The sequence below is a fragment of the Mchenga conophoros genome, linkage group LG14 (genome assembly GCF_057382185.1).
Source record: "Mchenga conophoros isolate Kocher_MC1m ecotype Shallow Benthic linkage group LG14, M_conophoros_male_GT1.1, whole genome shotgun sequence".
In the NCBI taxonomy this organism is placed as follows: Eukaryota; Metazoa; Chordata; class Actinopteri; order Cichliformes; family Cichlidae; genus Mchenga; species Mchenga conophoros.
The window spans coordinates 18,341,769-18,367,070 of record NC_140539.1 but is presented as its reverse complement, the minus strand read 5'-3'; the positions used below and the strand labels follow the sequence as shown (position 1 = coordinate 18,367,070).

The 25,302-nt window shown below is 40.5% G+C and overlaps 1 protein-coding gene across 2 annotated transcripts in view; it reads right to left on the bottom strand.

The window, feature by feature from the left end:
* The window catches only part of grm5b (glutamate receptor, metabotropic 5b), a 95,024-nt gene that overhangs the window by 57,324 nt on the left and 12,398 nt on the right, over nt 1–25,302 (bottom strand). For both annotated transcript variants that reach the window (XM_085245671.1, XM_085245672.1), the window contains exons 5-6: nt 17,387–17,461; nt 16,792–16,966 (exon numbers count right to left, since the gene is read on the bottom strand). In XM_085245671.1, the coding sequence (XP_085101797.1) occupies nt 16,792–16,966; nt 17,387–17,461 (250 nt within the window). The remainder of the gene's footprint in view (nt 1–16,791; nt 16,967–17,386; nt 17,462–25,302) is intronic.

The window sequence follows — 25,302 nt, the reverse complement described above, 5'->3', positions numbered from 1 at the left end:
TTAGATTCCCCAGTTTAGGTTTGTGTTAATTTTGCTTCAGTTTGCCTTGCCCTTTGTTTGTACCTTTTCTACCAGCCATATTAAATGGCTCACCTTTTGTTAACATTCAAGTTTTGTTCCCTGTTCCTTGGAGTCTGCATTTTGGGTCCTTTTTTCAATTCATACAGTCTGCCCTCGCCAGACTGTGACAGAAATATCGTTTTGTCCTGTTATGTTTGATGTGTCTGTGTGAGCATCAACATGCTCAAAGCTCCACCCTCTTCATTCGCTTGAAAGAGATGCAATGTATCGGAAAAACACAGCAATTCCTGTTTTTTTCTTCTTTGTATTCAATCCTTTAATGTTTTTCTTTTTTTTCTTTTTTCTAACTGTGCATTGATCATTAGCAGTCATTAATCAGTAAGATCAGAGAGAAAAGAAAATACGAAACATGAAGCCTCTGAATGGTCTAATGCACTCAAAACTTCTACTATGAAACCAGAAATAGTAGAAGAAACATTGATGTTGACTGGAAAGTTTATATTTAGGTTATATTTTGAAGAACACTTGATTAAGTTGAACTGACTGATTTATCTGGCATTTGAAAAGCTTTTAGTCAATTAAAAACTAAAAATTCAAACTAAAAAGCGAAAGAGGGCAAAAAATTTAACAAGTGAGCACCATGGGTGGTTTAACGCTGTTGTACTGGTTTAACCAATGTCAAGCTTGGTGTCATGGGATATGTTTAATGACACTTTTCACTTGTCTTGGGAACCACCTGAAATTGTGGTGACTGAAAGCAATGGCAGCCTGAGGATTGAAATGGGATATAACATTTTTTAAATTCTGAGAGCCATTATTTTCTACCTAAGGTGGCTGAAGGTGAGACAAGCAAATTACCTAAAATATAGGCACAAATATTCAACTGTTGGTGATAGTTTACTTGATGTTAGCCCTGCCCCGCAGCCTGGATCCACACCAGTTTGCCTACAGAGCAAACCGGTCCACGGAAGACGCTGTAGCCACAGCACTCCATGCTGCATTAACTCACCTGGAAGAGCATGGTAGCTATGTGCGGATGCTCTTCGTGGATTACTGCTCAGCTTTTAACACCATCCTTCCACACAAACTGGTGGCCAAGCTACAAGACCTGGGGCTTCCAGACAGCACCTGCATGTGGATCAACAGCTTCCTCTCGGGCCGTAGACAGAGAGTCAGAGTTGGCCATCACACATCCTCAGCCCTGAGTCTCAGCACTGGCTCACCCCAGGGCTGTGTGCTCAGTCCACTGCTCTACTCTCTCTACACACACGACTGCACTCCTCGCCACCACAGCAACATCTTTGTGAAATTTGCAGATGACACCACAGTGGTGGGGCTCATTTCCAAGGGAGACGAGTCTACGTACAGAGACGAGGTGGAGCAGCTGACGTCATGGTGTAAGGCCAATAACCTCCTCCTCAACACTTCAAAAACCAAAGAACTCATAATAGATTTCAGAAGGAAAAAAGCAGAGATCCAACCACTATTCATAAATGGGGACTGTGTAGAAAGGGTGGCAAGCTTCCGCTTCCTGGGAGTCAATATAGAGGAGAACCTTTCCTGGAGTGTGAACACCTCCGAGCTGCTGAAAAAGGCCCAACAGAGACTGTACATCCTGAGAATTCTCAGGAGGAATAACATCACACAGAAACTGCTGGTGTCCTTCTACAGAGCCACCATTGAGAGTGTTCTAACTTACTGCATATGTATTTGGTACACTAGCTGCACAGGGGCTCAGAGGAAAGCACTCCAAGGGATCATTAACACCGCCCAAAAGATCACTGGCTGCCCTCTCCCCACACTAGAAGTTCTACACAATGCCCACTGTTTTAAAAAGGCCCAAAACATCATAAAAGACACCTCACATCCTGGCCACTCCCTGTTCGAACTGTTGCCCTCAGGCAGACGGTACAGGGCAATCTCTCTCAATCACACCACCACACAGTACTGACCCACACATACAGTTCTTACACACACTGGACATTCTGGACATTGTTTCACTTCATTACTTAAAAACACATGCAAACTCCAAATCACAACGGAAGTGCTCCAGGACGCTAGGGGCAGTGTTGAGCTCGATTTGCAAAATAAACGGCAAGTTTGTTGCAAACACATGGGCTCTAGTCTCCGTTGTGCTTCCCAGGTTGCCTAGCAACCATGATACTAATAGCTGGAAACGTGTCATACAACTTTGTTTGACAGAAATGAAGGAGAACATATTTTTTTCACTTGTTTGTTTGTTTCTACAAGAGCTTTGTGTGATTTGATAAGTATCTGAGGCTGAGACCACAGGACAGTAAAACATGATTTTTGGGCTTCATTTCTGTACTGAACAGTCATTTAAGATTAGCTAGTAAATAACAATTAGCTAATGTTGTTCATGAGACTAAAGTCATATCACTTTGGTAATGTAAATATAATATGGCCAATATTATGGTTATTATATTAGTCATTATTAGCTATTACAGCAGTGAACATGAACTCTGTGTCAAATACTGAGCTTCAGTACAGATTCAAGTTGCAGTTATTTACATGTCTTACCACCTTAAATCTTCACTCAAAGACAAGTATATAGGAATGACTGCCAAATTTATTTGCCACTGAAGCAGAAGGATGGCATCTGAATAAAACCTCTCTTGACATGCCTAGATGACATTAAAGCTTGGTTGGCTCTAAACTTTTTAAATTTGAATGAAAAGAAAACAGATTTGTTGGTGTTTGGACCCAGTGGCTCCTGTGAGTCCTCTTCTTTTCATTTGGAACCCCTGGAAGTTTATTTTAAACCTGTTGTTACTGCTCTTGGTTTTAAGTTGAACCAGTCCATTTTTCTCATTTAAGGCGACTGGCAAGAGTGAAATCTTTTCTTCCTAGGCAGCACTTTGAAACCGTGATCCATGCTTTTATTTCTTCCCCTGTGGACTACTGTAACGCCCTTTATGTGGGGGTCCGTCAGTTGTTACTCTGACATCTGCAGCTGGTTCAAAATGTATATTGACAGTGCATATATAGGTGTATCATATATAAGAGACAAATGTTGTTCCTTCAGTATGTTGGCATTACTAAATTTGGCTCAATGCTTACATACATGTGTAAAAAGAAAATGTACAAGCTGTGATAACTGTTTCTGATAAAATGAAGAGTAGACTGATATATTAAACATTCCTTTATTGGGTGAGAAAATCAGACCATGTCATAACTGCTTTAAGTCACACAGAATAGATATCAGAGCCTTAAACAGGCTGAATTCTGCTAAATGGGTCAAACTGGGCAGAAAGTATACAAACACATAACATCCTGATAGAATATGATGTAACACTATAGATCAACTTACCTCAGAATATATAAAGCATATAAACAATTACAGCAATATGATGCAACAAACACAGCAGTACTACTAATCCAAAATACTCAAAGCTTCATAGAACTGAAACAAACATTTATTTTTAGTTCCATTCTGCTGCTGATACATACTTTATTTTTCTGAACATTAAACTTGTTGCTTCCTTTCATAGTGTGTAACCTGAATGCCCTGGGTACTTTCTCCCACACTGAAAACACTGGAATAATCAAATTATTTGAACATTACCTAATAAGACTGATTCAGGACAGACAATTAGTTATGTTAAACTTTTTTAGCAGTCCTTCACAAACAGGGAACAGTCTGTCTATTCTCTCCATCTGTCAGCTGCTGCTGGCTCTTCCTCCTCCTCTTCCTCACACACTGCTGAGTTTGTCCTGGTGGATCATCAGGGGTGCAAAGCCTCACAGATGATGTGCAGCAGTGGGTCCCTCAGTCTGTCCTCACTGGACACTTGCAGTTGTCACACATAGAAATCAAATGTGTGATAAGCTGCAGGATTCAAACACAAGTGTAACTTATAAACACATGTTCATACTTTTATTCCACAATCAGAGAGAAAGAAACAGAGAGCGAGTGCAGGACAGACAGACAGGTGAAAGTCTCAGGTGTACACACTGCTACAAACAGCACACGAGAAGGAGGATTTAGTGTTTGTGTTATTACGAGTGCTAAACAAGAAGAATTCCCAGATGGTACAGTGGACACGTATGACTCCTGTGATTAAAGCATCTTTCTTTCAGCTTAACGAGTGAACCGTCAGCTGACTGACATGACTGACTTTAATTATGCATAAAATCATCACATTCTCTGTAAGATTAAGCTCAGCTATTGAACGGCGAATATTTTGAAGTAAAGGCTTTAAAACCAAGTTAGTACAAACGTCACTAATGTCACATAACTTTCCCGACATGTTGCCAACAGTAATGTTTTAATGTTCTTCATTATAAAAACATTTGCGCATAAATAAGTGACATAATATTCAGTACTTACTTCTGAAAGTTTACTCTTCGTCCGCTCCGCTTCCGCTGTTTTTTAAATTATCCACACCACCGCCGAGCTATGAAGTCTGGGATATGTTGGGCCATGAAGGCTACACCGACCCATCCTTAAAATTCAGGGAAATTAAGGACGCATTTGAGGGCCGCATGTAGAGCAGCCTTTGAATTGGGACAGTCTTCGTCGCGTCGCTGTGACATAATCGGCCTTAAAATGCGGCCTTTAAGGCTGCAGACCCCAAATCCAAAACAATTTTGCAAGTGTTTTGTATTTTGCATGTGTTTTGGATTTTGCACGTGTTTTGGATTTTGCACGTGTTTTGGATTTTGCACGTGTTTTGGATTTTGTAAGTGTTTTGGAGCTTGCACGTGTTTTGGATTTTGCACGTGTTTTGGATTTTGCACGTGTTTTGGATTTTGTACGTGTTTTGGAGTTTGCATGTGTTTTGGATTTTGTACGTGTTTTGTATTTTGTACGTGTTTTGTATTTTGTACGTGTTTTGTATTTTGCACGTGTTTTGTATTTTGCACGTGTTTTGGATTTTGCACGTGTTTTGTATTTTGTACGTGTTTTGGAGCTTGCACGTGTTTTGGATTTTGCACGTGTTTTGGATTTTGTACGTGTTTTGGAGTTTGCATGTGTTTTGGATTTTGTACGTGTTTTGGAGTTTGTGCGTGCTATTTGGAATTTGTAAGTGTTTTGGAGTTTGTACGTGCTTTGTCTCTAGGGGCCACCGTAAATTCTGTTGCTAAAAATAACCTACTGCTAAATTGCCATGGACCACTGGTACAAGGTCAGTGCAGCATTAGACGTAGCACCAGGTTTTGGTGATGCATGATGTAATGCTATTTCAGCAAACTCGACATCACATCAAGAAGAATTCACAATTAAAATCTAACTGCAGGCTCTGACCTGAAGGGAGTGAGCACAATAACAGCTGTGCCAATAGCACCAATGCCTATGAATGCTGCACTAAAACTGAAACATATGCAAAAGTCACAGATACTCAATTCTTTATTACTGGTAATAACAAGTTGCTATTATGTTAATCCCTCATACCGTCACACTGCCACGAAGAACTGCTGCCATGTTCTACTCAAATCCCATAACACGCTCTTATGTATCTTTTAAATTGGATGAAATGTCAGAGACTACTATTTTTAAATTAATGCATTAAATATGTGGTTTATGTTTATGGATTATTACCACAAATGAATAAAACCTGACCAACCGCCCCCAACCTGTCCGGCTGAATAACCGCTGCTCATCTACAATCACAATAAACACCGGTGTACCACAAGGCTGTGTGATGAGCCCCTTCCTCTACTCCCTCTTCACCCACGACTGCAGACCTGCTGATGGTTCCAACACCATCATTAAGTTTGCAGATGATACCACGGTGATTGGCCTCATCAGTGACAACGATGAGGCCGCCTACACGGAGGAGGTGGATCGTCTGGCTGAGTGGTGCGACACAAACAACCTGCTGCTTAACACTGAGAAGACTAAGGAGCTCATCATGGACTACAGGAGGAATGCTGGCCCACATCCACCCATCCACATTAAGGGGACGGCTGTGGAGCGTGTGAGCAGCTTCAAGTTCCTGGGAGTCCACATCTCCGAGGATCTCATCTGGACGACCAACTGCTCCAAGCTGATCAAGAAGGCTCACCAGCGCCTCTTCTTCTTGAGGACTCTGAGGAAGAACCACCTGTCCTCAGACATCCTGGTGAACTTCTATCGCTGCACCATCGAGAGCATCCTGACCAACTGTATAACAGTCTGTTACGGGAACTGCTCTGCCTCGGAGCGGAAGGCGTTGCAGAGGGTCGTGAAAACTGCCCAGCGCATCACCGGAGCACCACTTCCTGCCATAAAGGACATCTACAGGAAGCGGTGTCTGAAAAGGGCTGGGAAAATCATCAGAGACCCCAGTCACCCATCACATGGAGTCTTCACCCTCCTGCCCTCTGGGAGGCGCTACAGGAGCCTCCGGACTAAGACCACCAGGTACCGGAACAGCTTCTTCCCCACAGCTGTCAGACTCCTGAACTCTGCCTCCTGACATCTGACCCACGTTAACACATGGACTGAACATACACACACCCACCATACACACACCCACAACCACCTACACACACAATGGATAACTGTACCCTCAAACACACAATAATAACATGGACTGAACTACCACTCACAACCACTAGCACTTTATATAGCCTCTGTAGAAATTATCCACATATCTCACTTATCTTAACTGCACTACTGTATAGCTCTGTGTAAATAATCATTCTGTACATACAATAATTTTTAATCCTACAACTGTTTATAACTTGCATAGTTCACATTTTTGTATAGCAGTATATCTCAGATTTCTGTATAGTTTTTCATATTTTTATCCTGTTCATAGCCTGTACATACTTATAGTTATAGAATATTCATAACATACTTCATACTGTGTACATTATAACATACCATAATAGACCCATTTCTGCAATATCTATATTATTGCTAATATATATTGTAATATATCTATATCATGGCTAAAGCATGGATCCATCATGGATGGATGCAAACTGCATTTCGTTGCCCTGTACCTGTGACATGTGCAATGACAATAAAGTTGAATTCTATTCTATTCTATTCTAAAAGCTGCTTCCTTTGGTCTTTTTCCTCTTTCACTTCCTCTTCTCTCTTGGGGATCCTTTAAAGGGTTTTTGTGGTTTTAGTCTTGCTCTTATTTCTGATTAGTTTATTCTCACTGGACACTTTATTAGTTACACCTTGCTGGTACTGGGTTGGACCACCTTTTATAATCAGGACTGATTTAATTCTTCTTGGCATAGATTCAACAAGGTCCCCAGAAATTTGCTTGTATAGCTGTGGTGTTTGAACAATGCTTAGCTGGAACAGACCAGGCCAAAAGGTGCCAAGAAACCCCCAAACAATTAAACCACCAGCAGCCTGAACTGTTCATACAACGCAGCATGGATACCTGCTTTAATGTTGTTTACACCACATTTTGACCATACCATCTGAATGCTGCAGCAGAAATTTAGTCTCATCAGATAGGACAACATTTTTCCAATCTTCTATTGTCTAATTTTGGTGAGACCGTGTGAATTATAGTCTGCATTATTGAATTAATCCAATTCCTCTAACTGATAGGAAGGGCACTTGGTGTGGTCTTCCGCTGGTTTAGTCCACCTGCATCAAGGTTAGACACGTTGTGCGTTCAGGGTATGTCACTATATTTTCTCTCTTTCTGTTGGAGACACCTGTGCTATACACTTCAAGAATTTTGTACATTTGAATGTTAGTGTGAAAATGTATGCAGAAGTAAATTAACCTGTTTTGACACATTGGCTGGAAAATCAGCTAGTGTGGTAAATTTCTGTTTTTTTCCTGTTATTAGCGATGTGCAAAGTCTTCAGACAGCTTTCGATTTTAGCAGGTGCAGACTGTAATTTTCAGTGGGTGAAATGGTAAAAGCAGAAAGTGTAGATTGTCACTAATCAGAATTAGTTCACGAGTAAAAATTCAGTCTTGTCAAGTTTGTTTTTGTAGAAGCATCACCCTGCATCACAGCCGAATAACTGCAAATAGGCTGGGTGTGTCTGTGGCTGCAAAATGTCCCTAGAATGGTAGGTTTTCAATTTCAAGCGTCATACTGAACAACAATGAAGCTGCTGTCCCTGATATGGCTTTAAGTGTTTCTACTCAACTCACAAAATTCATTCATGAGAAAGACCCAGACAGAGAATATAAAAGCAGGGCACAAAGAAAGTGTCAAAAAGTGAGGAGCATGACAAAGAGGGAAGGAAGCAAGTCGGCCAAGGGAAGAAGCAGGTAGAGACAGACAGATAAAGACAGGGAACAGTGTGTGAGCTGAATAAAGAATTCTGTGATGTCGGGTAGTTTCATGCAACAGCCTTTTGATCGGCTGTCTTAGCGGACTTCACCCAAACTGACAACAGAAAATGGAAGCTAAGGCAGAGTTTTATTGGAGTTTATAAAGTGAAGTCATACACCTTCTGCCAGAGCTCTTTGATATGTAGTTGACATTTTTGACACCACTGAATGAAAAGATCCAAGGCTCTTTGCTTTGTGAATTTCTTCCATTGTCAAATTCACAAGGAAACTTTTGATGTGGTACAACAAAAGAATGTCAGGAACAGTGATGAAAACAGGGTGCTTGTTTTAAAAATTCAAATATCGTGAAGGATGTTTCTACAAATGTGCATATTTGTCCAATAACAAGCTGTGTGGATTATTGTTGTTATTCCTTTTTTAAGCGGTATTAAAGGAATACCTGTTAGCTAGACCTGAACCATTGCTAGCTACTGTTAATGTAAAAGTTTGTTAAGCCACAAAGACAGCAGTTTTTTCTTAATACAATAGGCACCTGACATGAGGGGTGAAGCAGGGTCATGTCTGCACATAACAAACAACTGAGGAAAAAAATTAAATAATATCTTTAGGTTTGTTATTAGCAGCCTGTTGCAAAAACACCTCATTTGTTCCCACTTCTTCTCAGTGGAAGGGTGGCTGTCAAGAAGCCATTCTTAAGGAAGGGAAACAGGGAGAAAAGACTGAGTTATGCCACATTACACGAGAACTGGACAGAAAATGCATCTAGCACTTTACTTAGTCCCTAAGGACCCCAAAGCACTTCACACTACATTCAGTCATCCACCCATTCACACACACATTCACACACTGGTGATGGAAAGCTACATTGTAGCCACAGCTGCCCTGGGGCGCACTGACAGAGGCAAGGCTGTTGGACACTGGTTCCACCGGGCCCTCTGACCACCATCAGTAGGCAACAGGTGACGGGTTCTAAAATGTGATGTCATCAGACTGCATGCCACCGATTGGCTGGTCAGTAGCGTCACTCCATGAGTCATGAGAGCGTCTCGTTTACGAAAATCAAAACTGCCACTTTTAAAACCTTAAAACTAGAAAAATGGCTACAAAAACAACGCCATGTTCCCAAGTCTAACAAAAGTTCATACCAAATATTGACTTTCAAGCTCATTAGAATTCCACATCTCTATTTTGCTTTATCTACTGTATTTCAATGAATCACTGCAACCATTTCTCGTTTTCCTAGCAAAATATAAAGAAATGAAAGGTGGCTCAAGACTTTTACACATTACTGTATGCACAGATTTTTTGTTTTTTTTTTAAGAAAACCTATTGAACTGAATGTTCAGCAAGAACAAACTGCATAAAATAACAAATTAATGGAAGAGAGAACCAGGCCTCAGCTCTCTACAGACAAGTTTTTAGTGTTTTCTGCAAATTCAAATGACTGAAATTAGAGCACTGGTTAAAGATTCACATTTCATATACAGATGTAGGGCTGCTCGATTATGGCAAAAATGATAATCACGATTATTTTCACTGAAATTGAGATCACGATTATTTGACGATATTTATTTAACCCTTTAAGACCTACTATAGAACCAAGTCCACCAGAGCTTATATTATTTTTATTTATTTTTTTACATGCTGTAGTGCCATTTGTGGGAGCATTTCAAGTTGCTATACATCAATACAACTGTTATAGCCCATATTTTAATAATATGTATGCATTAAGTGCATAGTAATTACATAAATTGCAAAAAAGTGCAATAAACTACAAAAAAAATTGAAAATCGCTTTTGTTTTGTTTACATATATTTCTACTTGGAGAAATTTAAGAGGTTTATCCCTCAAAACTTTAAATACAATAAAGTTGCAAAAAATAGTTTCCCACCACAGGAAATTTATTTTGAGTGTCTTCATAGTTTTATTTTGGAGATACAGCAATTTTTATATACTGCAGGAAAAACAAAAAACAATCCTATGATGCAAATTTGCAAAGAAAACAGCATGTGCATCATTTCACTGTGGGAAGTGTTACGAACAGCTGATAGGAACGGCAAAGCGTGTTTCTGGAATATTATGCTTTTGTTCCTGCAAGCGCTTTTTATGCAGTTTTTGCAAAGCTATATGTGGAACGAAACCGTGACCGAGGACAAGCTGATGGCATCAGATGTAAGTACAACTCCTCCGGTTTCATATGCAAAACAAATTATTGCGCTAGCTTAGCGGTTCAGGTTCTACAGGGATTTAAAAATAGTTACGCAAAACGGAGCGTGCTGCTCTGACCGGCTTTAAAGGGTTAACAATGACTTTAAAAAAATAATATAAAATAGTGTGCAACACCACTGAAGTTTTTTTTTTTTTTTTTAACTCTTTTCAACCAACGGCAGTCACTCTCCAAATAACTTCTGCTTAGCTTTCTGAGCTTCCCTCGGGTCCTCTTAATCAGCGGTCTCCACCCTTTTTTGCGCCACGGACGGTTTATGCCCGACAATATTTTCACGGACCGGCCTTTAAGGTGTCGCGGATAAATGAGGGAGGGGCTAATAATCGGCTCAGTCATTTTTAATGATCGTTGAAAGCCCAGATCGTAATCGTGATTAAAATTCGATTAATTGAGCAGCCCTATACAGATGGACATCTTCACTGCTCCAAGGAACAGTTTATTTTTTTAATTAAAAGTGTCTGATAGAGATTAATTCAAAGCTAGATGCTCCTGATGCCTCGAATGTTGAGTCATTAGCACAGCTTTCCAGTGTTAAATTTTTAAATCCAATTTGCACCCATGCCAACAGTTTACACTGGGTTATATTCAGTTAAAATGCATCTATCAGTGAACCTCTGGAAACCGTCAGTACACCACACTGAGATCACTCACTGTCACACGCAGCTGCACGCATGCACATTTACACGCAGCGGAGGAAAATAAACACTAACGACGAATAATCACACGAAAAAACAAAAGGTCCCTCTTTCTCTCCCTCTCCCCATTTTCATCCTTCGATCATTCATTACGACATATTCCCTCGTGCCTAATTGTCATCCGTCTTTTATTGCAAAGCTTTAAAAAGAAACAGCAGAATTCATTTCTATCATTTCGCCAATTAAATTACATGAAACGGCTCTTGTTTTAATCAAGGGTTAATTAACATGATACTAGAAAACATTACACAGCTCCATGACCACTAACAGACTGAAACCTGCACTTGTACGGTATGAGTGTGAGGATCAGCACCTGCGGGTGTCCACATGTAAATGTGTGCGGATGTATCCAAAGCGCAGCAGTGATGCGTAAATTACATTCCTACTGAGAGGTTTGCTTCTTATGTGCGACAACAAATCTTTTATACCCTGATATGCGAATGTGACACACACACTGTCTGCTCTCTGCCCTGATCTGCTAATCTCTCCTCTCTTCAATCACAGTCTCCCTTCTTCTTTCTGAATTGCTTCTTCCCCTCCTCGGTCTGATTTCTTTCTCTGCCCTCACTATGTCTTTGGCCTCATCTCATGACTATACAGGTGCACAACCCACTAAAAACCAATTCTGAAGGCAGGCTGCTTTGAGTCACTCAAACGTTTTACCATGAGATTTTTTTTTCTCCAATTTCTCTCAGTCTAAAACACAGGCATGTTGGGCCTTAACCCACAGCTGGGGTGTGAAGTGCGACACTGCAGGGCCTCCATGCACTGATAAGCCACAACATAAAAATCACTGAAACCTTTTTATAGTTGATCATGTTGTTACAAAGCAATGTTCTGCTTTGAAAGCTTGGGTCCTGGTGTTACCAGCGCCATGCAGCACCCAACTAAACCTGACTGCAGACCATGCACGCCTCTCACAACATCCTGGTGCTGGATATCAAAGGATACCACTGTCAGTGTTGTTCTCTAGTGGGAGGTACACAATATTGGGCAGGTGGTTACAATGCTGTGCTTGACAGGTATACATCACGCTGTTAATCTCTGAAAAATGCAAGCAGCTGGATTCATGGGAAGAAAAGAAAGCAGCAGAGAGCGAGAGATGACAAGATAGAGTCATAAGTGAATGGAGAGATGATAAGAAAGGAGAAAGAGTATTTAGACCTGTGGGGACAGATCTGGACAAAAGATGTATGGAAGTCAAAGCATTGTGTGTAAGAAATTAACTAAATTAGCCATAAATACATATATATAAGCCCTTCATCCAACAGAGATGATGTCAGGCCACAGAAAACCTCAGAATACAAACACATTTACTGACAGTCAAACACACACACAAAACACACACACATATATAGATGCACCCACGCAATCACATAGCCATTCACATAAACACATGCGCCTGCGCCACATATCACCCCAGCTGCTATGCTGGATTCATCCAAATATGGCTGGGGATATTTCCATGGCAACAGCAGGCAGAAGGGGTGCAGACTCATGCGGGATGATCTCCAGAGAGACTCTGCTTTTTGACTTTTTGATTCAAACTATTCACTTTCAATTCATTCAGCAGTATATGAGTCTCTTCAGCAGAGTCAGAGAGTCTGCCTCTTATGGAAATACAGACAAACCAGCACTGGTTACACGTTGGCTGACACAGTAATTCCCTGCAGCACCGCAAGCCTTCAAAAATTTCCATCTACTGGTTTTAAACACATTTTGTAGTTGAAGCATTTGCATTTTTTACTTTCTAACCAATGTTCTCTATCTGTTTTAATACATTTACTTTGTGAGAAATAATGTGCACATTGTTACTAACACTTCCCTGAAATGCGGCGTAACAGGTAACTGAGAAGCAGTGCTTGAGCAGGAGACATATCAAAGTATAATAGCCGACCATAAAATGCAGAAAATCTCACTAAAGTGGCGGCTGAAACTGATTTATCTCTCGCTGTCACTAAAAAGACTTCATCAGACTTCATAAAGAAGACAAATAGGAGGCTACTAAGTTGACAGAGAGAAAAACTGATGCTATGACAGAACCTGCATTTATGTTATTGCACTGAGTGTGCGGGGGTATCTACGTGTCCCGTGTGGATATAGATATTTATCTCAGCCCAGCTATTCATTAATGGGCTTGTAGCCCTCTGGCACCATAAGGAATTATAGAAGAGAAGCAATAAACATATTCAGATGCAGGAAGGAGAATCTCTGGGTCTACATTATGCTGCCTATGGTGTATGTGTGTAAGACATTAGTTTTCTTGCGATGTGATAGTGAGCCCCAGGACCTGATTTGGGTGTTAAGATTATTTCAAGAGGGAAGAAGATAAAAAATATAAAATCAGAAAAGCACTTAAACAAAGCAACCATTGAGGGTTCATAAAATCGGCAAAATCTAAATTTCAAGTTGTTGCAAAACTACAGAACTGAGGAGTTTGTAACAAATACAATGTTACGTGCAACACTGTTACACTGTTAATGTAGGAGCCGAGCCTAGATGTAGAATAGTCTTAAAATGTGAAGGGCACAGTGAGGGATAAATTACAGACCACCAATTTACTCAGATTAAATGCTTGTATTTCATGTGGCACTTGGCTTATTTAAACAGTATAAATATGGACCCTGGAGATCCAGAGATCTTGTGGTATTCCATGCTCATTTGCCCTCCATAAAACTGCTTTATCATCATCTTTGTGATTCTGCGGTAATCTAATTATCCTGCATTATACACCTGTCTCCCCAACTGGATTAATCAGACGCTCCTTTCACAGACCTCCAGTTAGCAGGGCGCCCACCCGTGACCATCTCCAATTTACAACTACAGTTCATTTATGATAGTGATTCCTAAGGAAAGCTGGTTTTTAATTAATTGACCAAATCAAAACAGACTGGCTGATTTTTAGTCCTGATAACTTCTGCTGAGTGAAGAATAACTCTTCTGTTTTCGTTACTAAAACGGAGATGACGACGATGTAATTGTGACACCATAGTGATGTCCCACAGCTGACTTTTTTCCTACACTTCATTATGCATTGCAATTGATGGGTCTCATTCACTAATGTGGAAAGAAATATGTTTTTTGTACATAAAATACCTGCAAATTTGTGACATGTGCACACCAGATGATTTTCTTCTTACCACCATTTGTATGTCAGTGAATCAAGTCCAAACAAAAGAATCAAAGTAAACTTAAACAGATGAGGAAAAAAGAACGCAATGCAGGAAAAAAACAACAGAATCTCTTCAGTTACTGGACAAACATCAGTAAGCAGGTATTTGTCAAAACCTTATAGTCACAATCACAACATCCCGCTAGGATTAATGGGTCATTTTCATTGTTATTTAATGCACTAGTAACAAGGTGGTTTAATTCAGGCCTTTTTCGTGAATCAGCTTGACTTTATCATTTGTGAATACTCATGATATCCAGCAGAGTGTGACCAAATTCAGGCAAGGAAACATGGATCAATCACAAATTTGTATGTAAAACGTTCACATGCACAGTTTGTGAATGAGGCCTTTTGTCACTGTTAATTTTATTTTTTCCCCTGGAGGTTCTGTTGAAATTATCCATTAAACTCTTTATATCATACATAGTCAGACCTAACAAAGAACTTCTCCCCTGACAGTGCATCAAAGTTACGACTGATTAAGTCCTTTAATTCTGTGAGGACAGAAAATGTCTGCCTACTTCATGATCGTTCTCTCTCTCTCACTTCAATCTCTAATTGCAGACTGAGTACAGTAGACTTTACCTCATATAGACAGCGATGATGATGATGATGTTGATGAGGAGGATAATGATGATGATGAGTAAGATGGTAATGAGCATCAAGGTGGTGATGACAACAAATATGATGCAGGGCATGATGATTTAGTGAAACAGCAGAGATCACTGGGGGGAAAAGTAGAACAGAATTGGAACCAGTCACACTTGTGCCATTTTAAAGGCAATCCCATCATGTTGTTTCCAGTATATGCAAAAAGCTATTGTTTTTCCTCTTCGCATGCTGGCTGGCATAGGTGCTAAAATCATTATTCATCTTATGTTAATCAACAGTTGGCATGGCAACCGTAACTCGAGAGGCTTAGAAGCAACTTTCATACAGACGTATGTAGCCACACACACACACACACACACACACACACACACACGCGCACACACACACATATATACACAGATGTAGGTAAAAACTGTTGATTTGGAAAGTTTTTCTTTCTGCATATCAATTCATCCACACAGAAATGGAGCTTTATGTGAAAACGACCTCATATAACCAAATGTTAGTGCATACTCTACCACGACAATGTCTCTAGTTGTAATACTGAGTGTTTATCACCACTCCTGATGCAAAAAATGTAGCTTTTCCATAAACTGGCTTTTTGAGTTTGTCCGTTCATTCATTATTAACTGCGGATATTATTTTATTTAAAAATTAAGGCAGCTTTTCTAAGGAATACCTCAAACAAGACTTAGAAAATGATTGTTACATTATCTAATCATTTCCTGCAGCCTTCACCCCCGTCTGTGGCAGAGACAGATCTCCATTTATGAAATGCATCAGTTTTTATTTCAGTTTCTAGAATTTTATAACGAAGTCTTTATCTGTCCAACTCAGCTCAGCCGTTTACAGCAATTGGTGTGTCCATTAAGCTTATGTTTGCAAAAGACACATTCATTTATTATTATTATTATCATTATTAATATTATTATTATAGATATATCCAACAAATACAGTTCAATCAGTCACAACCAGCTGGGGATGTGTGCAGCACTGCTAGTCAAAAACCAGCTACTTTGAAGCACAGACTGGGCTTTGAAGTCTATTCATCAGCAGCATGGACATTTTATGCAAAAAAACAAAAACAAAAAACAGAGCAGAGACTAGCTGAAAGTATATATTTACCAGATGGGTTCTTATTAAATGTTCATAAGTGTGGCTATAATGGTTGTTATTGACACTTACATTTCTGATTATTTTTTTTAGTTTCAGTTACATCAGTCAGTTGACCTCCAAACATGCAAAAACCATCTCAAAACCATCCAACAGTGCAACATGAAATCACTAAATGTCTTCTTTTACCAGCAGACGAAACAAATTCATGAAAAACAGACTTTAAGCATTTTTCCAGAAAGAAGTGCTTAAAATATTATTTTTAACAAAATGTTTAAATAAACATTGATCCAGTTATCGACTGATCAACTAAATAGCTGTGTCTGCAATTCTCAAAGACTGAGAGGGTTAGTTTAGAGAAGAGCACTAAGCCACAGCATCTGCCTTGTAAGGACAGATTTTTTTCATTATTTTCCAGCTAATGTTTTTTAATTGATTTAATAACACTGCAATCTGCAAACCCATTGGCTACTCTGCTGACTGAAAACAGATACTTTTTTAAGCCTTCCTGTAGTTCTTTCACAAATTCCTCATCAGTCTACTGGTTAGTTTGTGAATGCAAATAAACCTAAAAGGCCTATGAAAAACAATATCACTCTCATTTGAGCTTGCATTGTGGCCTAAGGCTTTTATTTTCATACAAACCGCACAAATTGAAACCTCCAGTACCAAAAACACAGAGGAGTTGCATGTTATAGAGTACATATTTAGCCCCACTAACCTGCCGATGAGAAGAAACTCTCCAACCAGTCCCTGGCGCCTCATAGCCATGAGGATATTTCGGACAGTCATGCCTTCACAGAAACATGCCACTACTCTGGCCTTAGGCAGATGGGCCCTCAGTCTCTCCAGCAGCCGATCAAAGCTCTGCTCTCCGGCATTGCTCCAGATTTTCCCTGTCACACAAATCGAAACACAGTTCTGTGATTCTCATGTGGTACTCACAATGTAAGCATTTTAGAAGAAATTAAAAAATGAACAACACAATGACTTACAATCTCACCTTCTTTAAAAAAAATACTATTCCTGTTTATTTAGAATTAAGCTGTACTTTAAAGTAATTTTAACTTTTGTTTAACAGGCTATTTGTGTTGACAGCATTAGGTGTACGACACAGTAGAGATGGTAATGCCCTTCCTAATGCTAAGCAGCACTTTATGTGGGTAATGCACTTCTGCTCTATTGCTTTTGAATCAGTACTAAACTATTTACTAACTAAAATTCCAGCAAGCCTTTTCCGATCTAATATATTTTAAACAATGTTTATGACTCATACAGTTGACTTCACTGTGGTTTTTTTGACCTGCGTCTCTTACCAGAGTGGGCGATACAGATGCCCTCCTTGGCTGCCATGTCCTTGAACGCCCCCATCCCACTTTCACCATAGTTCCCTAGAAACACACAAAAAAGGTGACATTTTTAATTAGTTCAGTTTTGAGGCAGAATTACTTAACTTTTTCAAAAGGAGAGGAAAATGTCTCTGTGTCGACAGATGGAAGCACATAGAGAGATAGATGAACTACTCCACACAGGAACTTGGGAAAATGTCAGGAGAATCAAGTCTAGACATTGCCCAAAGTTGCCCTTTCTCACATTTATCTCACAGCAGTTGAGAGTCCACTTCTGATAGTTTCTCTCTACTGGAAATCCAAGTGAAATAATGGGTTGCATGGACAGAGTAAGCCATCACACAGATTTTGTGGTAGGGAATTGGCAGATCAATGATGATTAAAGATCACTTAATATCGGATTCAATAGCAGAAAGACAGAGTTTGGCACCTTTCAGACCTGATGTTGCTGAGCTGGCCATTTCATTCCCTCCGTTTAAAAATGTACCAGATTATTGATTTTTCCCACTCATTAAGTTTTTCCTGTCTATCCGATGGGTTTATTTTGGGCTTTTTAGACTAATAATGGCATCACTGGTGCCCTGTTCCAGTCTGAGGTCCAGTCCAGTGGTACTGAATAGACTGAAACATTGATTTAGGTCAGGCAATCATGGGGGCTAGTCAATAGCAACGGTTTCCCAAGGAACTGCCTGTATACTCTCACCATATGAGGCCGGGCATTGTTGTGCACCAGGAGGAACCCTGGACCTGCTACACCACCATAGGGTCTGACGATGGATCTAGGCATTTCATCCCAATACCTAATGGTAGCCAGGGTAGCGTTGCCTAGCTAGAAAAGGTTTTGTGCGTCCCTCCATGGATATGCCTCCCCAGACCATCACTGATATACCATCAATGCTGAACAGTGTTACGCTCTCCACGACTTCTCCCTGGATCAGGGTGAACCTCCTCTCATCTTTGAAAAGCACAGGGCACCAGCGGTGGACCTGCCATTTCTGGTATTCTATGCAAATGGTAATCAAACTCCACAGTGCCAGTCAGTGAGTACAGGGCTCCCTAAAGGATGAAGTCCGTTTCTGATTCGTTGGTCAAAGACATTTTGTTGTACTACCTGTGCAACCTCTGTAGCGTCCAGGTATTGCCTTGTGATACCAGTAGTGACACTGACTCTAGCTAAAAGCTAAAACTAGTGATAAACCAGTCCAAAAAGAGGTGCAGGGGAAAAAACATCTGTGGCCTCCAGCTGTAACACCTTTTCTGTTTTAGGGGTTGTCTCACCGTTGCCCCTCTAGTGTACCTGCTCTTAATTTCATTAACACCAACAGCTGAAAGTAATTATCCCTCCTTCTTAACTGACCAGATAAATATTGCATTAGTTTAACTGGCCTGATGCTACATCCTGATTAAAAACAGTTTCACTTTTGTCATTCACAACTTGATTGTCGCATTTAAAATCCACTGTGGTGGTGTACAAAGTCAAAATCACAACAATTGCCTTTGTCCAACAAATTGTGGACTTAACTGTAGACAGATAGATGCCTGCATGCTGAAATTTGTGTCAGAGAAAGCATCTCCCCACTGTGGAACCCCTTTCTTTGCCAGAGAAAGTGGGTGACCTGGAATTTATGCTAATGAAGGGTTGTACACACTGGCAAAGAACATGATAGGATTCCCCTCTCTAATTTTTCCTCCTCTTCCCTCTTATCTCCTTCCCTTCTCAATGTTGATTGAAGAAAAGATCAAACCCCCCCTCTTTTTATCTAATGTTTGTTTCTTCCGGTGTGTTTGTAACAGAATGCAACCTAATTACGCATCGTTGATCTGTGCAGCACATAAATTGATGAGGAGGAAAAAAGAAGAGGTCAAGGGAGAAATGAGGAAGAGAAAAATTATACAGAAATTAGAAGCGGTCCCACAGTCCCAGACCACTGTGGATCTTGCTCTGTGTGTGTGTGTGTGTGTGTGTGTGTGTGTGTGTGTGTCTACAGTCAGGCCAGTCAGTGTGGTGGAGTGAAGTGTAAAGTCCTGTAATTAGTGTCTCAGTGAGAGGAGTGGGAGACAGATGGTGCAGACCATCCTTTGACACACACACAGACACACGCATGCACGCACACACACACACACACACGCACAAACACACACAGCTACCATCATCAAAATCGATAAAGCTTGTAACCTACTTCACTCAGGACTCAACAGGGATTTCTGTGTGAGACATCTCGCCCTCTCTCACTTTTTCTCTTTCAGTAAAATTGCCGTGGTTCTCTTTAGCTCTCTTTTTCTGCCTCTCACTCTCTCGGTTCTACTCAACAATGCTAACACACTGTCAAACAAACACACTTTTGCTCCCACCATTCCTAAACAAAAGCCAGCCCACACGCTTAAAAGGGCTGCAACTGGTAGCAGTCTTCTCTTCCTCTGTACTGGTTCATTTGTCTGTCAGGGAAACTTTCTGGCCATCACTGGCATGCATTTTGATTCCAAGCCTAGCATCACTTCTGATGGAGTGATGGAGCTTATGTTTGATAGCAGCAACACAAATTTGGACAGAGGCAACAAAAAATTGTATAGTGCAAAAAAAAAATTTGTGTTAACTGTCAACAGTTCAGTAACATGATCGGGTATTAAAATGCATCTTAGAGAGGCAGGGTTTCTCAGATGTAAAGATGGGCAGAGGATCATCAATCTGCAAACAGCTGTGCCTACTGTGAATAATAATCTTCAATATAAATAAGATAAGATAAGATAACCTTTATTAGTCCCACACGTGGGAAATTTGTTTTGTCACAGCAGGAAGTGGACAGTGCAAAAGTTATGAGGCAAAAATTAGAATACAATAAGAATAAATACAGTACACAACTGTACAGAATAGAATAAAATAAAATACTATATACAGTAGTAGTAAATCTGTACAAACTTATAATATCTCATCATCTACAGCATATAATATCATCAAAAGATTCCAGGAATCTGAAGAAATCTCTGTGCACAAGGGACAAACCCCCTCAAAATCCATATTTAATGCTCACAATCTTTGGGCCCTCAGGCACCACTGCATTAAAAACAGGGATGATTCTGTTATGGAACATTCCAGAAATCATTGTCTGAACACAATTCACTGTGGCATCCACACTCCAGGTTAAAGCTCTATAATGCAAAGAAGAAACCACATGTGAACATGAACCAGGAACACTGGTGTTTTCTCAGAACCAAAGCTCATTTAAAATCGACCTAGGAAAGCGGAAAAGCTGTTCTCATCAGGAATCTGGGTCTGCAGGTCTGCCTGTGGTCAGTGGAAATGTTATGCATCTTTTTCCTCATACACAGCTTCATTTTGTTGCATACATAACAATCATTAATTCCCATTAAAAGCATAACAATAGGTCAGACATGTCTCCCCTATAATAATGACCATGCAGTTAGTCCCTCTAGCGCCTGGTCTGAAGGATGTTTGGCAAACTACTATCTGTCTTAACAGAAGCCATTAAATTGATTCCCCGAACATGAGTTCTGAAACCTGAGGACAAGCCAATTTGAGGAGATGCAGTCTTGTGACCCCATGCTCATTAAACCACAAGCCATTGTTGTTGTTTGGGGACCCATCCAGAAACTGTCCTTCTTTGAATCTTCACCCTTAGGCAACACTTTTTTCCCTTCTTGTCCATTCATTAAACCTTTCTCTACGCTGCCCTTTCTAACCCCTCCTACTTTCATCTTCCTCAATCCTAAAAAGGCACAGGAGTTAAATAGACAAGGACCATGTTTTGTCCCAGAGTCTGAGTGTGAGACACAATGGCAGAAAGGAGGACGACGAGAACAGAGAGGAAGACAAAACGCAGAGGATGAGAGGCAGAGGGAGAATCTGCAGTGCTAGGATCAAATGAGTCAATAAAGACCAACAGGAGAAAGAAATGAGAAAAGACAAAACGGTAGTGTGGAGGGAAAGTTGACATCTTGATTTATTAAAACATTGATCAACTTCTGTTTCAGCGTGCTGGGGTGACACATGTCAAATATCATGCCAATAAATCCCATTCAGCTGAATTGGATTGAGGTGAACAGAGGAACACAGAGAGAAATGGGGGAGGAAGGCCACAGAGAGAGAGTGAAACAAAGAAATGGTAAACTCGGTGTGGTGGAGGATGATAATGATGATTCTGGCTGATTAAAGTCACACAATGAACAGTAAGTGAGTTGTTGGACTCGCAACCTATTGTGATCATCGCGTGAGACCGTGTGGTAGAAACACATGTGATGGTGCATTAGGAAAATGCTGACGGTAAAGAGAGGGTCCCTTTCCCTCCACAGCATTTAGTGATGCAGATAAGTATACTCAGCTACAAGCAGGTCTCTCCATGGTGCTCTACAAAGGCTTCATTCCAAGAACTGTCAGTGTTTCTGCCACTGTCCCACAGACATCACCTAAATTAAAAGGTCATTTATGATTTTTTTTTTTTATATATGCTCCATGCAACTGACCTTTCAATTCTCTTGATGCCATTTTATCAAATGTCTTGGAACACGATATATCTGAGGTGTTACGTTACAGTTCCTGCCATAATTCACCTTCAGCGTCTGTGGTTAAAGTGACCAAAGGAAGGCTATATAATGATATTCTACTTATTCTCTGTTAATAGTAGTGGCCTATGTGATACATTTAAATCGACCTTTTGAAGTTTGAGGATTAGACATTGACATATTCACGAAAGAACAAGCACCCATTAAAACTGAGTTACAGAGAGAACCTGTTACTTTGCATTAAAGGTTGTGAGAAAGTGCTTGGCTCGAGAGTTCTTACGTCCATCTCAGGCATTGATTTTAGCATTCACAGCTGAAAAAATATTCTGTCAGGCCCAGACAGTCTGCGTTACACAACCAAGAAACAGTAATAACGTCAACATATTGCATGCATGTACCTTATATCCTCCTGGTGAAAAAAAAATACAGTATTTCATTACTTCAGTGTAATGACTTTGCTGATATTCCATGTATTCCAGTATCTTGCATATCACTTTCCCCCGTCTTTTGCCTCCAGATGCAAAATTTTAATGCAGAGAATTAATGAGTCTCTGTAACACCCCCCACCACCAGCAGCAGCAGAAGCAGCAGCAGCACCACCACCACTACCAATCTTGTTCCGAATCTTCAGCTCCTGTACGCTCTCTTATCTACTGCAAGCACTCCACATCCTAATACACACACAGACACACCTTGTACTCTGTCTTCTATCGTTTTCTGGCATTATTATCATCGGTTCCCTGCATTCTCTCTTCTCTCCTTGTTCCCCATTCCCAATTTATCTTGGTCCTTTAAAAAAAAATAATAAATAAAAAAAATAATCCTTCATTTCCCTTATTTTTTCCTACAGTTCTCTCCCCACCCCCACCTTATATGTCCTCTCCCTTCAGTCTCCACTTCTTTTCCATCCATTACATTTCATCTTAATTCATTCTCTCTGTCACACTAATTGTTTTTGTCATGTTTTGCATTTGACAAGGCAGAATCTGACCTTGAAAACCTGTTTCAAGGTTAAGCTGAGTCTTTGTAATTGAAAAGACCACTATTTTCTGCACATTTAAGCTAATACAAATATACTCTAAGGCATACATTTCTGTAGAAGTGTTGATAATATCGTGCACATTTCTCATGTGCTGCTAGAAGTGTCAGGACTCTGGTGGTGTCATGCATCGTATGGCACCAGGATGCCAGAAGAAAATCTTTTGGGTCCTGTGGAACACGCAGTCGAGCTTCTGTGAAGTGGGTTTATTACAGTCCATTCAGTAGATTCTAGATAAATCCAGGGTGTAGGCAGTTTGAAGGTTTTATAAATGTTTTGCTGGAATTTTGTTGGATTCCCTGCCTTGTGCTTAAGAGTGGAGACACACACTGTCCTGCTGGAGAAGACCATTGCCATCAGGGGCTCTTGTATAGTCTGCCAAGTTGTACACACCTAAATAATGTCCATGTGAATGTCAGGACCTAAGGCTTCTGCACAAAACAGTGCTTAGACAGTAATTTCCTACTTTATGTTCCTCAATCATCCATTCACAGCCAAACGAGCACTTTTTTCTATGTTTTAGTGCTTTTTGACTTGCACAAGGATATTAAGCATGCAGAACAGCCAGGGATCCAACCAACAGTGGTTTTAATGTTGTAGCTGTTCTGTATACATGCTGTTATAACATTATAGGTAAGCCCACAGGCACACTCTTATTACAAAGAAAACAAAAATGTCACACATATGCACTATATTGTTCTAAATATGTGACCTGATCTTTCTGTAGCTCTTCATTTAAATAAACAAATTCAGACAAGATTTATAAATATGTCTCAACATCTGTGAACAAATCCCTTTCTCAGTTTCACCGGAGGAGAATTAAAGCAAATAAGGATTTAATTTCACAACGTTTTACTAGAATCAATCCATGTTACCAGGGTTCAGTGAGTCATATGCTCACTCACGCTCAATCAGTTTTAACTAAACATTTATTATCGCACAGCTCTACAGTGAAAGCGTTTGTGAGAGAAATTTATAGTGTATGAAAATCATTTGGGTGCACTAGCGCAAATTACTTCGTGCTGACTTGTGGCACTCTTATTAGCAAATCTCAGGGTACAAAACACTCAGCAGCCTTATTTCTTCAAATGGCCTGTATTTGTATAGCGCTTTCTAGTCCCTAAGGACCCCAAAGCACTTTACACAACCTGTCATCCACCCATTCACACACACATTCACACACTGGTGATGGCAAGCTACAATGTAGCCACAGCCACCCTGGGGCGCACTGACAGAGGCGAGGCTGCCGGACACTGGCGCCACCGGGCCCTCTGACCACCACCAGTAGGCAACGGGTGAAGTGTCTTGCCCAAGGACACAACGACTGAGACTGTCCAAGCCGGGGCTCGAACCGGCAACCTTCCGATTACAAGGCGAAATGAACAGATCTGCTGTTTCTCACATACACACATAAACTTTTTTCTCTTATACACACAAACCTATATGCATATACACATATACAGTGGGGCAAAAAAGTATTTAGTCAGCCACCGATTGTGCAAGTTCCCCCACCTAAAATGATGACAGAGGTCAGTAATTTGCACCAGAGGTACACTTCAACTGTGAGAGACAGAATGTGAAAAAAAAATCCATGAATCCACATGGTAGGATTTGTAAAGAATTTATTCGTAAATCAGGGTGGAAAATAAGTATTTGGTCAATAACAAAAATACAACTCAATACTTTGTAACATAACCTTTGTTGGCAATAACAGAGGTCAAACGTTTACTATAGGTCTTTACCAGGTTTGCACACACAGTAGCTGGTATTTTGGCCCATTCCTCCATGCAGATCTTCTCGAGAGCAGTGATGTTTTGGGGCTGTCGCCGAGCAACACGGACTTTCAACTCCCGCCACAGATTTTCTATGGGGTTGAGGTCTGGAGACTGGCTAGGCCACTCCAGGACTTTCAAATGCTTCTTACGGAGCCACTCCTTTGTTGCCCGGGCGGTGTGTTTTGGATCATTGTCATGTTGGAAGACCCAGCCTCGTTTCATCTTCAAAGTTCTCACTGATGGAAGGAGGTTTTGGCTCAAAATCTCACGATACATGGCCCCATTCATTCTGTCCTTAACACGGATCAGTCGTCCTGTCCCCTTGGCAGAAAAACAGCCCCATAGCATGATGTTTCCACCCCCATGCTTCACAGTAGGTATGGTGTTCTTGGGATGCAACTCAGTATTCTTCTTCCTCCAAACACGACGAGTTGAGTTTATACCAAAAAGTTCTACTTCGGTTTCATCTGACCACATGACATTCTCCCAATCCTCTGCTGTATCATCCATGTGCTCTCTGGCAAACTTCAGACGGGCCTGGACATGCACTG